This window comes from Musa acuminata, chromosome BXJ2-4, assembly GCF_036884655.1.
Source record: "Musa acuminata AAA Group cultivar baxijiao chromosome BXJ2-4, Cavendish_Baxijiao_AAA, whole genome shotgun sequence".
Taxonomy (NCBI): Eukaryota; Viridiplantae; Streptophyta; class Magnoliopsida; order Zingiberales; family Musaceae; genus Musa; species Musa acuminata.
In genome coordinates this window covers 39817706-39830850 of record NC_088341.1, presented here as the reverse complement: position 1 = coordinate 39830850, position 13145 = coordinate 39817706, and the positions used below count along the sequence as shown (strand labels likewise).

The 13145-nt window shown below is 35.5% G+C and overlaps 2 protein-coding genes across 9 annotated transcripts; one reads left to right on the top strand and one right to left on the bottom strand.

Moving 5' to 3' along the window:
* Positions 1–750: 750 nt before the first annotated feature.
* Positions 751–4215, bottom strand: LOC103983067 (vacuolar protein sorting-associated protein 32 homolog 2). Of its 7 annotated transcripts, none has more exons than XM_065105811.1 (6): positions 4003–4206; positions 2440–2602; positions 2001–2100; positions 1815–1886; positions 1128–1210; positions 751–1018 (listed from the first exon to the last, which is right to left on the bottom strand). In XM_065105811.1, exons 2-6 carry the CDS (start codon positions 2545–2547, stop codon positions 983–985), a joined length of 399 nt encoding a protein of 132 aa, XP_064961883.1. In that variant the 5' UTR covers positions 2548–2602; positions 4003–4206; the 3' UTR covers positions 751–982. The 7 variants fall into 7 exon arrangements, with proteins under 7 accessions (XP_064961883.1, XP_064961882.1, XP_064961885.1 ...); XM_065105810.1 differs by having other exon boundaries at positions 2440–2613; positions 4003–4204; XM_065105813.1 differs by lacking the exon at positions 2440–2602 and having other exon boundaries at positions 4003–4215.
* Positions 4216–6897: 2682 nt separating this feature from the next.
* Positions 6898–12721, top strand: LOC103983068 (nudix hydrolase 8). 2 transcript variants are annotated; one of them, XM_065105809.1, is made up of 10 exons: positions 6898–7153; positions 7224–7424; positions 7788–8062; positions 8432–8497; positions 8988–9125; positions 10089–10166; positions 10273–10323; positions 10411–10445; positions 10930–11038; positions 12266–12721. In XM_065105809.1, the coding sequence occupies exons 2-10, from the start codon at positions 7298–7300 to the stop codon at positions 12470–12472; spliced, it is 1086 nt and encodes a 361-aa protein (XP_064961881.1). In that variant the 5' UTR covers positions 6898–7153; positions 7224–7297; the 3' UTR covers positions 12473–12721. The 2 variants fall into 2 exon arrangements, with proteins under 2 accessions (XP_064961881.1, XP_018679909.2); XM_018824364.2 differs by having other exon boundaries at positions 7020–7157.
* Positions 12722–13145: the final 424 nt, after the last annotated feature.

Here is a 13145-nt window from a genome sequence, read left to right as displayed (position 1 = left end):
ATTTATGAAATACTAGTGTATTCCTTAGGATTGCATATGAAAACGTTATTAATTTATGAAATACTAGTGTATTCCTTAGGATTGCATATGAAAACGTTATTAATTTATGAAATACTAGTGTATTCCTTAGGATTGCATATGAAAACGTTATTAATATATGAAATACTAGTGTATTCCTTATGAATGCATACATAACTTGAAAACGTAGGATGAGGAAGAAACGGTCACTTTTGTTCGATGAATTAGTGCTATTAATTACCTTTTGCCTTCTGTAATTTATTTTAAGGCTCGTCTCTAAGTGACCAGCAAATATCATGGCATATATTTGGTGCAGCCGAATATGAGACTACGCAATTCCAATCATAATTTTTAAATAATATGCTCTTTAGTACAAATAAAAAAAAGTATGAAATTAAATCCAAATAGATAATACGCAAAAATCTATGTTATGACAACATCAAGAAAATTATTGAACGAGTGACGCTCATCTAAAACTTATTATCAAGTGATAAGAAACAAAAGTCTTGAGTTACCTACCAATGACTCGTAATCATCAAGTACTATAAACTATATTTAGTAGAAAACGGCCGCTTTTAAGCACTCACATTTTCATTGCAAACCAGCAATTATCCAAATGCAGAAACGCATTTTTGAATAGGCATCCCACAGGTGATGTCCACACACAATTAGATGTCCTGGCTGAACAGAAGAATTTTACTAGAAGCATCCACAAATTAAGAAAATCCACCATGTTCAGAGAGTTAAAATTTTGATACCAAATGCATAAGTTGGCCTTCATCGAGTATGTGTTACATCAAAAAAACTTTAAACCGGAGAAGAAAACAATTAGCACCAGAACACCTAAGTCAGATAACACAAGTCTATGTACTACTATATCTACAAAGAGTCAGAATCAAGAGAAGTCACTGATATGATTTTAACATCATGATCTTCAGATTGCTTATAATCTGCTATTGCCCCTTTATGTTGGATGACAGTCTTGTTGTAGCTTTTTCTCCTTCAAGCATAAACCAATAGAAATAGCAAAATTAGGACTCTTCGAATGGTTCCCGGTAAAAATCACAAAACAACAGGTTAATAAAAACAACTGGTTTATACGTTGCTACCTGATTGCGTATGTGCAATTGGAAAGTTCCAACCTGATCCATTTTACCTTCATAATACTTCTTCCTCTTCAGGCACTCTATTGCTGCTGTCAGAGGAAAAGAAAAAGACAAATTGAGGTGAAAAAGACCAAAAATATTGGTGGTGTACTAGATCCACTTATTAAGAAACGATTTCTAAACCTCATCCGACATTTTTTTTTTCTTTAATCAATTATTTTTTCTTGCAAGAAAAAGGACACTGATATAGCCTTAAATATGTGGGCTGCAATTGTTAATTAGAGAACAAAAAGGAAATCTAGAAAAAGAAAGGACTATGCTTCAAGAAAATTACATATTTTATGGATTAATAGGAATCTTAAGAGCCAAGTTTTGCAGTAATCATTATAGATAAATATTCTTTTCCGTCTAAAAAAGCAGACATAGCTACTTGGCAGCTAAGTAATCCCGCAAGTAGTCATGCAAGGTGGCTTTTTTTTTTCTTGGTCTAGAACTTCATTAAACTAATGTGGCGATGACATGCAATCTTTAAAAATTGAATGAATTTGACGTACATATATATACTGATGAGCACTTTTGGGTTGCATAAAAGAGCAAGCTTAATCATAACAAGAGATAACATGCCTTCCAATATGTGCCATATCAAATTATCTTTTCGAAAATCATAGCTAGAATAAAATTGCAGTCAACCTGATGTTGGTTCAGCATGAATCTTAGAAGTGTTGTAAGACACCTTGGCATGCTGATGTACCATGTTTTTAGCTGTGTTTGTAACATGATGATTTGCATCAGAAATTATTGCACGCATACATCTTGTTTCTATTACACTTGAGTTTCAAAATTCATAGACGTTCAAATATGTAAATTCCTTCCAACCTTGTTTATTATTTGCCCTTGTGAATCCCTTTGCTCTGTCAACCTCTTGAGAAATCTTCTTTTGCAAGACAGCTTCCTTCTCCTCAAGTATTTTTAGAGTCTATAGCAGAAGAAAAAAAAACATCTTTTATTGGACAACATACCACAACATTTATTGAATGTAAATTAGTTGATTCAGCATAAATCTAAAGAGTCACATTCATTGGAAATTTGAAGACTCAAGTATATGCCCACAGTCTAGGAGATTGGTTTACTACGATACTTTACTCAGAGAAAGAAAGCCAAGAAGTGTGTCATACTAAAAGCTAAATAGCTGATTAAAAATTACGCCAAACTGTCTAACAAAAAAAAATGTATGTGTATGTGTGTGTGTGTGTATAAAGGAAATGACACACATATATTTAGCAAATGTATCAGTTTTTTAGAAGAAAACCTATACTTTGATGATAATATCTGTAGCTGATACCAACAAAAGAGCTTCAAACAGGTTCCAGCATGTGCCTTCCTGTTGCATCTCTACTAAAGCAGACTTCCTGTCATAGAACATCTCTCGAAGACAACCATGCAGGGTAGAATGGATGAACCAAAACAGCTTCCTCAACCTAGATTAGAACTGATTGATAGCGTTCAATTTGAGCAATAACTTAAGGGTGCAAAGAAAAAGCCATGCGAACAATCATGCAACAGTAAAGGCAATGAGCTCAATGTAGAAGTCATTAAGAATTGGATAAAGGAGAATGAGAACTAACGGAAGCTCCATAATCACACAGCTTGAGCAATAACACTAGGGTGCAAAGGAAATATCATGTGAGCCACTACATAACATTTCAAATGATTGAGCTCAACATAGATACTTCCAGAATTCTGTGTGAAATAAACCAACCGTAGTTTTACGTAAGAAGAGCTCATAAGCAAAAATCCACTGTATTCACATGGGCTGCAAGGGCCGAGCAAATATGGAAGCCAAGCAGACAAGTGTGAAGGCTGCAAACAAGCAGGATCAAACGCTTGACATGCCATAGATTGAGACATTGTTATCCTCAAGAAAAAAAAAATCAGAGAGGATAGATAATAAATTAATGGAGTGTTTTCTCTTCTATTATGCATACAGACGAATCATGGCGACAGTAGTTAATCGGAGGGTCACAATTTCTCTGATCTCATAGTTGCCTTGTAAAGGTTGATATGTATTTCAAGGAGACTCAGATTGCTTGGAGGACAAGGAATTCAATTGCAGAATGGTAAGAAAAATCTCAGAAATTCATATTTGGTTATTGTATAAATATCTCTTGTATCTTAAGCCTTTGATAGGGTGATTTCAGAGTTCATATGAGAGAGTGTACAAGGGACTTGAGGTTTAGGTTTGGATTAACCCAAGAGAATGTAATATTCTTAGTATTTTATTTTGCTTAAATAGGTGAAGGATTTGAGTTTTTTTCCTCCGTGGATGTAGGGAAGTAGTGATGGACTACGTAAATTTTATGTTTGCTATTCTCCGGGTTTGCATTTTATTGTTGTTTCTTTGGATTGTTCTTTTGACATTAAGGACTTGTTCTGCCCACAGACCTTTCAGACACACATCATTTGCATTCCTCCATAATTCTTCTTTATATTTTCTTCACTTGTTTTGAAACCTAGAGTTTTTTTTTATTTATTTTTGCGTCCGACAGAACCCTTGTTCGAGCTCATACCATCAGGAGAGAAAAGAATCCCCCTATTTCTAGTTACCTATGAACCAGTAGCAAGAAAAAATTATCCCTTGCCCGGTTATTTCACGAATGGTTCTCAAGAACCGCAAACGATGGCAATTCTTCACATGAGAAGAACAAAACGGGCACAATCGAATCGCCCGTCTTATAAGCAGTTAAAGAAAATCCAATCAATCGAATAGCAATGGAACAACTATCGCAACGATAGGGTTTCAAGCGAACCCTAACAAAAGAAACAAGTGCAATGCCCTAATTTACAGATAGTTAGAGAGAGAGAGAGAGAGAGAGAACACCTGCTTCAGCTTCTCGGAGGAAGAACTGTGGGAGTCGTCCCTGCACACGCGGAAGAGCTTGGAGAACATGGCAGCGGGCGGACGACCGAAGGGGTGGGTAAGCGAGCGAGCGAGCGACGATGGGATGCGGGAGCAAAAGACAAAACCAGAAGGAGAGAAGAGAAGCGGGAGTCAGGTCGGCCGGCCTTCTGTTAGATGCGACCCCCTTTCACAGATCGTGTGTACGTTTGTAACGTAATTAACAATAATATTATTATATCCGGATTATTTAATATTTCGATCTTTATTTTTTTTTTAATTATAATAAATATTTTTATATTTACGAAAGAAAATATTTAATCTCGTTTCGTCTCACACTAATAATTAAATAACATATTCAATAGTAAATCTTAAAATATGAATCACATTCCCATTAACAAATATAGAGATCCTAATATAATTTTTAAAAATATAAGAATCATGATGTTAAAGATAACTAACTATAAAAATAATTTATAATTAATTAAAATATTATAAGATTAATAATTGATGCTTTTATTATTTGATTTATCATTGGTAAATGATGGGTGTCAACCGGAAGAGAAAAAAAAATTAATGTATATATATATATATATATATATTCTCATATTATCTTAAACTATATGGTGTATATATATAGGAAGATGATTTTTTTCTCATTTTCATACAAGTGTTTTTTTAGGCTAAGAGATGGTAATTTCTAGTAACTCGTTCATCAGCTACTAAATTTCTACAAGAAAATTAGGGTTCTTTTCACTCAGTCCCACAGCCAAGTCAAAGCTTGAGACTAAATGAAGATGTACACCATGCATCCATGGTCGACTCATCAAGTCATTATAGATGTACCTTTGTCTCCGAATAGAAGATATCCACATATTTCTGTGCCTACAACTTAAAAACGAGGAAAGAACACTGCACATTACAACAAAGAATTGGGTGGAAAGACGAAGAAGCACATCAGCTCAATCAAACTATGCCTACAACGACATGTGGATAAGTTTTCTGCATCAGATCGCATTTGGATTAGGTTGGACGTCGAAACTTGATGGAATGATCTGTATCAATTATTATTATTATTACTATTTGGAATAGAAAATGATATCCTACCCCCATTTGTATGGCAAGCACAGTTCCACACAAATGCAGTGTTGTTATTGTTCTATGATAAGCCCACTTCACCGGAGGACAACTCCAAATTGCTTGTTGGTGAGGAGACCACCAACTTCTATCATATATTATTACAGCATGTCGATTCGTCCTCTTCGTATGCTTTTCTTTTCTTTAATGATTATAGTACAAATCATTTCATGAATGCGCCATTAAATTTACAACACAAGTAAGCTCGCTACAGTTTCTGTCACAGCTGCATGCCATCTTTGCGTTCAAACACTTGAAAATGATGATGATGAATTATTTGAAGCTTAAATGGTTTGTATGACTTAAGATTTATAGCTGACTTAAAGGACTCCGACTATATTAAATTCCAAAATTCGGAATCCGGTTTATATGTAAAACTGATCCAAAAAAGAGTATAGAGGGGTGAATACGGTTTTTTATTGCTCTAATAGTATGATTAGGATTATGATTGGATGATCATAGATCTTAAAAATCTTAGATGGTTAGTAAAGGACTCAAAATCATTATTAAATTTAAGAAGGTCTCAAATTATTGGATGAGATATCTCTCTTTGATTGTATGCAAAGAGCTCAGATTTTTTCAAATTGATTGAATTGCCACCATTGATAATTGATCACTAAATTATTTATTTACCTAAATAGATCAAGTTGTAATCCACATTGATTTTAATATTTTTGAGTAGCATTATAGCAAATGAGTAAAGTGTTAATCAACATCGATTTAATATATTTGAGTAAAGTTAATTATATTATTTTTATTCATAAAAAAATATGATAATTATTTTTTATCAACTATAGCTCCTAAACGAAACTTCTCAGCATGTCATATCAACATAATAATATCTAGGGTAGATATGAAATGATACAAGTTGTCTATTAAACGTATTTATCTTGTCATCATATAGTGTCACTTCATATCTATTTTAAATATTATGCTGATATGATATGCTTAGTTGGTGTATTATTATATAGTCACAATTGATAAAAATAATTATCATAATATTTAATAAATAAAAATAATATAGATTTACTCAAAAATATTAAAATCGATGTTGATTAACACTTGACCCATTTGCTATAATGCTTCTAAAAACATTAAAATCAATGTGGATTACCACTTGATCCATTTGGTTAAATAATCAATTTAGCGATCAATCTAACTTGGTTTAGTTGTTAGTTATCGATGGTGACAATTCAATCATTTTGATAATAGCTGGGCTCTTCACATACAACCAAAAAGAGAGTATCTCATCCAAGAAAACCCAATAATTTATCTTCTTAAATCTTATAATGCTTTTCTAATCATCTAAGATTTTTAAGATTTATGATCATCCAATCATAATCCTAATCATACTATTAGAGCATACAAAAACTGTATTCACCCCTATATATATATATATATATATATATATATATATATATATATATATATATATATATATATATATATATATATATATATATATATATATGGAAGCGTGATGCATGTGTACTTGTCGCTGGATCCGACGTGGACGACATACCAGAAAACAAAAGACACGCGGACCCAATCGATAGGCGCCAAAACGATCAAAAGATCTCAGATCCTCACTCTCAGCCTCATCCACTAATTCCACCTCTCCTACCAACCTACCTAAACATCACGTGCTCCGCTCCCATGCCGTCCGTCCCTGCAATCTCCATCGACACATACACACCAAGCAACGTCAGGTCGCAACAACGGCATATGCTTTACATCCTCTCCCAACCCATCTTAGAAACCATCAATGGGCGATTTCTATATTGCTTGTTGCCTTGCGAGTCCCTGTCACACACCACTCACCACACAACACCCACCACTGCCTTCTCGTTCTATCCTAGAGAAATATGTATGTATATGTATACATGTGTTGCTTAGCTAAGATGTACTCTGCTCGATTCAAGCTGAAGCTAATTTGTTGTAGCTCTGTCCTGGATCCTGAGACCTTTGGGTGATCGGAATCGATTCCTAAGTCGTTGTAGGTTGTCTTCTTTTATTCAGGTTTGATGTCTGCATTATTTGTGGTTCTTATGATGTCATTTGTGCAGGAGATTTTTTTCTCTTTGGCCTCTTCAAGTATTGCATATAAGCAGTGTGAGATTTGGAGGGGTTGTGTTGGGTGATGGACAAGGTATTGATGGATTTGAGGCCGGAGGTGGTGTTCTTGGGAAGGGCGTACACCAAACCGGTTATGAATCGCATCTGTGGCTTAAGGTTCCCGCGGCAGTCGTGCAGCCATGGAGAGAGAGGTAGCTTCTCCCATCTGTGAATGCTTATTGTGTATGGTTTCTGGGCTCCTTTACTTCTGGATTCCATGGTTTTGTAGCCCTTTTTCGCTTCTTAGCAATGGTGAATGAATCTCATGCAATGCGCATATAGCTTTAGGTTGTGACCCTTTTTCTTTTGATGTAATGTTTCACATCTTTGATTCTTTGAGATGACGAAAAATTGAGATTATAAGTTCCAACCATTTACTTGGTTTATGTTCCATATGACATGACATTATTTCAATTTGCTGTGTTCCACTCGGTGAGCAACTTGTAGCTTGTCTTTCATTTCTCCAAACCCTTTAATTTGATTGTTCTTTGTCTGCTCCTGCTCTTCTATTTTAGGATTTCTGGAGGTGAAGAGCTCCAACTCTATCGCGACGACATCAAGCGAAGGCATAGATTCAGTGGCCCCCAGAATGTTGTTGGGAAATGCCTCTTCTAATACAAATGGATCGAGTAGTACGGCCCGTTTCTGGACATCTCCCGAAGAGCACTGCGTGCTCGAGTCTTGTGAAGATGAGTATGGGGGAATCATTGTTATCCCAGAAAAATTACCTTGGAACACGAATGCATTTGCTTATGTTCTCCAAGAATCTCTTTCTAGCTGGAAGATGAAGGTATTGGCAATCACACACGGCATCAATTTCGATAAATTAAGTTTTTTCAGCTCCTATTACTTGTATAATCTCGTTTCAAGGTTGCTTAGGTTAGTTGTTCCTGATCAAGTGATCCTCGAAAGTTTATCAACCCATCATAGGGGTCTTCAGATGAGAAGTGATATCCATAAATATTCATACTACTAAGTGACTGATTTTGCTGCAAAAATCATGGGTTCTCACATGTTACCATCATCTTTGTGCTTGGAATGTGCTCAGATAATTACTGCAATTACAATTTACCCTGCTTTTTACCTGATTGATTATATTCTGATCTTGTATTCATTCTTTGATTGGCAATCTATTTACCAAATGCCATCTTATGTGCAGGGAAAGAAAGGGATCTGGCTTAAGGTACCTCTGGGTCGCTCTGAGCTTGTTCCTATTGCTGTTAAGGTAGAGTGCGTCACGATTGATCTAGTTCACATAATCTTAAAATGTTTATCTTCATCGATATAGTCTGTATCCGATGATGGTTCCAACATAAGTCTGAGAGCCTCAACTTGTCTTTTCATTGAAATTAGTGTCTGTTCAGACTTTGAGTTCACTCTGTTGTTGAGGTCGGGTCAGGTGCAACTTTATATTCTTAAAGTTGAATCCCTTGTTTCAGTTGAATCGAGTATTGAAGTAGAAGTATCAGTATCAGTAGGTGATTGGCCAAAGTCTACAGACCTCATAATCAAATTATTCTTGTGCATTGCTGTAGTGCTTAGTAGCAATGGCCATCTCTTCTGTACAACTGTTGACAAAATGGTATACAGAGGGTGTTGGGGCATTTTCTTTTTCCCATTTGGATGCTTCAATTCTACTTAGTTCCTACTTTTAAGAAAGCTACAGCCGTTTTATTGTGTTTCTGAGATTGAACTTTGGAACAAATGCTATGCAGGCAGGCTTCAAGTATCATCATGCAGAACAAGCATATGTGATGCTAACTTACTGGATTCCCGAAGGGCCTTGCCTGCTTCCTGCCAATGCATCACACCAAGTTGGTGTGGGGGGTTTTGTGATAAATGAAAACAATGAGGTACGCTTCACTGAAGTGTGGTGCATAGGTCCAATCTCATCTATCAACTTAAACCTTTTGATGAATTGGTGATGATCAAAAAATTAATATGGTATTGGAGCTGGAGATCCTAAGTTTGGATCTCCATATATTTTAATGTTCCCTGCCCATTTGATTCAAGTTCTCAGCATTTTGAGGTTAAGGATTTTGCATATATTGGCAGTGTCATCTACAAACATCATCTAAAGTGCTTTCTTTTACTTCAATCCAGTTACTGGTACTTTAATTCCTAGTAACGTATATCAACATATCATAAATTTGCCTGTGGATTTGTACATGTAATCCATTCTTCAATATTTCAATCATCAAAGCTTCTAGAACTTCACACTAAATACCTATTGGAGATAGAATGTCTAATGTGGGATCAGCATGTGGAGCTGTGGCCTTGTAGGTTCTTTGGTAGCAGTGGCATTAAGATCCAATTTTTGGATTTTTTTTCTAGTTCGGTTGTTTGTTTATTTCGTTTCATTTTTATTGTATTAGATGAAATTGTTGATACCATAAAAAAAAACTTCAGATGTTGTCCTACCGTGCCATATGTGCTTTAGAGATGATACTAATTTGCCAAGATGGTATCTGAGTTGACAAAACTATCAACGAAACTTTAGATATGGATATCTTAACTAGCCTATACATTTGTGTAATGTACTGGCCAATCTTGATGTGGATAATAGGAAAGGTGAAATCATTAGGCAAAACCATGTTTCTTGGATGAATACTAACAATTATGTGCACTGAATAAAATCCTTTTTGACATATGTCTACAGATCAACTCCATTGACTTTTTCCTTAAAAACATGACACATGGGCTGATTCACTATTATGAATTGAGCTGTTAGTGTAATGTGTCCTTACTTTCTCCTAAGAACTTATGTCATTGATGCATAACATGTAGACTCTCCCTTTGGTTCTGACAAATTGCAGGTGCTTGTGGTGCAAGAGAAGTATTGTTCTTCAACATCTGTGGGTGCCTGGAAATTACCTACAGGGTTCATTCATGAGGTGCTTATTTTAATAATTATGTACTTTCAAGTAAATCATATATGACAAGCAACTCTATTTTTTCCTGTTCTTTGTTTCACCAAAAAAAGGTTCATGTTTCTGTCAGTCTGAGGAGATCTTTTCTGGAGCTGTGAGAGAAGTCAAGGAGGAAACTGGTGTAAGAAAAAACGCAGCACTTTCAGTTTTTTTCTCTGTTTGATGAGTAATAAAATATCCACTGAATGTACTGCTTACTGTTGTGCAGATTGATACAGAGTTCGTGGAAGTCATATCTTTTAGGTAATAGGCCTTCTTAATCTTCCGAATTCTGAAAGTTCTGAATACATTGGTTTAAAAAAAATTGACTAATCATCAAACAGTTTCAGGGCAAGAGAAACAAAATGCATCTCAATATTAAAAAATATGATACAACCATAATACCTCAATCGGGCTAAGTAGATAGCTGTGAAACAATTTTTTGTATTTCTGCAAATTACCAGAGTTAGGTGCTGAGTAATGATTGCTCTGGATAACATGTGTGTAGCTGAGGCAGTTCAATCTGAAAATACCGATTCCTGCAGCTTAAATTGAGTTTTTCTGATATGTTGTTGAAATAGAAATTTTAGGACTGAAAATAATACATGAAGCATTAGCATTTAGTTTGAATTTCTGGATAACATCATGCAGATGTAAGCTTGTAAACTTTGCAGTTTCAGTAATTTGCTAAAGGAAGCACTGTGAAAATTTTCTAGCGCAAGCTAATCTTTTCATGTTCTTATTTTAGGCATGCACATCACTTGGCATTTGGAAAATCCGACCTGTTCTTCATCTGCATGCTGAGACCATTATCAAATGAGATAAAGATAGATGAGCAGGAAATAGAGGCAGCCAAGGTAACCGTTGCTGAACCTAAAAGAGAGTTTTTTTTTTCTACTGTTACTACATAAAAAAGGGCGTTCATTTGTCTCTTGCTTTCGTCTTTACCAAATTAAGAATTGACATGGTTTGGAATCATAAACTGCTATTTTTCTCTATTACCTATTGAAGTCTAATCTGAGCAATATCATAAAGTGTAGATTGATGTTTAAACATTATGTTACCTATAACAAGCATCTAAATGTTCAGCAAAATTTCTTACATTTGAATATTTGGATGTCACCCTGTTGCATAGATCTTCTTACTACCTTACTTTCTTGAGTTTTGCATGAAATCCACTGAGCATGGAATATATTATTTAGTTACAGTAAGCTTACATATTTCTGGAAGTTCTTTGAGAAACAGGGATCTGCTAAATTTCAAATTCTTCATTATATCCTTTCTGACTCAGAATCTTGTGAAACTAGACAATGAAGAAACTCAGAAAGGCTACATTCTTTAAATGAATTTGGTAGAAATTTGTGAACATGTCTTTAGCTGTCCAAAAGACAATGGGGTCATCTTGTGTTGACTTGCTCAAAGTGTAATGAGCAGATTGACGTTTTGTTCTACGATCTTTCCAATTCATGATCACATATCCATTCTAAGGAGAAACTTGATAATCTTGAAGTTTGGATCCCAAGAAGAATTTAATTTCACCGAGATTTTTCCAACCTCCTTACTAACATCTCCCTTTCCAAAACCATCCTGGCTATACTAATAATTCTTGGTTTTCTGATACCGACTGTGACCCTTTTCTTGTGTCATTGCAATCTTATGGGATTGATCTCAAGCTTCAGAGGCCATTCAACTGCAGATTACTTCTTTTTCTTTTTTTCTTTTGTTAGTAATTCCAATTATAAAAAATAATAAAATAAGTCACTAATTCCATTACCAGACTGTAAGATTGCTATAATATATTGATTGGTGCCACATTTTTGGGTACATCTTGTCATGGTGCTTCCTTAATTATCTCATAAATTGAATTTTTGGGTTGCTGCCTCTATCTATCTATCTATCTATCTATCTTATGTGCGTGTGTGTTGCATCAAACATGAATTATGTATTGGAGAGCAGCTTCATCTTTACTCTGTGACCAACCAGAATTAAGGGGTAGGGAAGAAACAAGTGCCAGCATTTTAAGCTGCGGCTTTCCATGTGAAGGAAGTCTCTGATACCAGTGACATCTTTTGTCATGCTTGCAGTGGATGCCTCTGAACGAGTTCATGGAGCAACCCTTGATTCAGGACGACAACATGTTCCGAAAGATCATCGACATCTGCATCGCCCGGCTCGGGAAACGCTACTGTGGGCTGGCAGCTCACCAGGTGATCTCCAAGTTTGATGGGAGGTCGTCTTCCTTGTACTACAATGTGGTGGAGCCTCAGGACTTCAACTGCCAAGGAGTCTGAGGCTGCAACAAGGAGGATTCTGCTGGCAACACAGAACACAGAGAAGGGTGTAAGCTTCGTGGGTTAAGATGAGAGGGTTTGGAGTCGAGGCATTGATCTGCTCGACCATTAACGTCCACTTCTTTGTTGTACATACGTATATGGTGCTGTAAGTTACTCCGTGTGCTGACTTGTGCACTCCCATTAAACACAGTAAGTTTCTAATGGATGACGAGGAATCTCCAGATGCATTAATTAGCACCAAAACAATGGATACCTTGTTGATCTTGTGTTAGGAAAGAGTGTCACAATCTCCTCAAGCTGGTTGGTTGGAGGGAGCTTTTACATGCAAAACTGAAGGCAAGTGTATGGTGTAAATCTAAATAAAAAATAAATATTATATAAACATTAAACTTAAACCCTCCATGAATAGAGGAGTCAGATTTGAACTTCAAAGGTGCTTTGATATCATGATAAGTATTATGATGGAATAGACACAGGTCTCAAAGAATCTTAGTGTATGATGCAAACCAATTAAGAAATCGAAATATGCTCGATGCATAAGCCAAATTTAAATAAATATTTTTTTATCCTCCAAATATCAAATCTTTTATCGAATTTTTTTCTCCATATTAAGTGATGTTATATCTACATATATCTTAATTATGTGAGACACTTTTTAGTAAAACTTGTT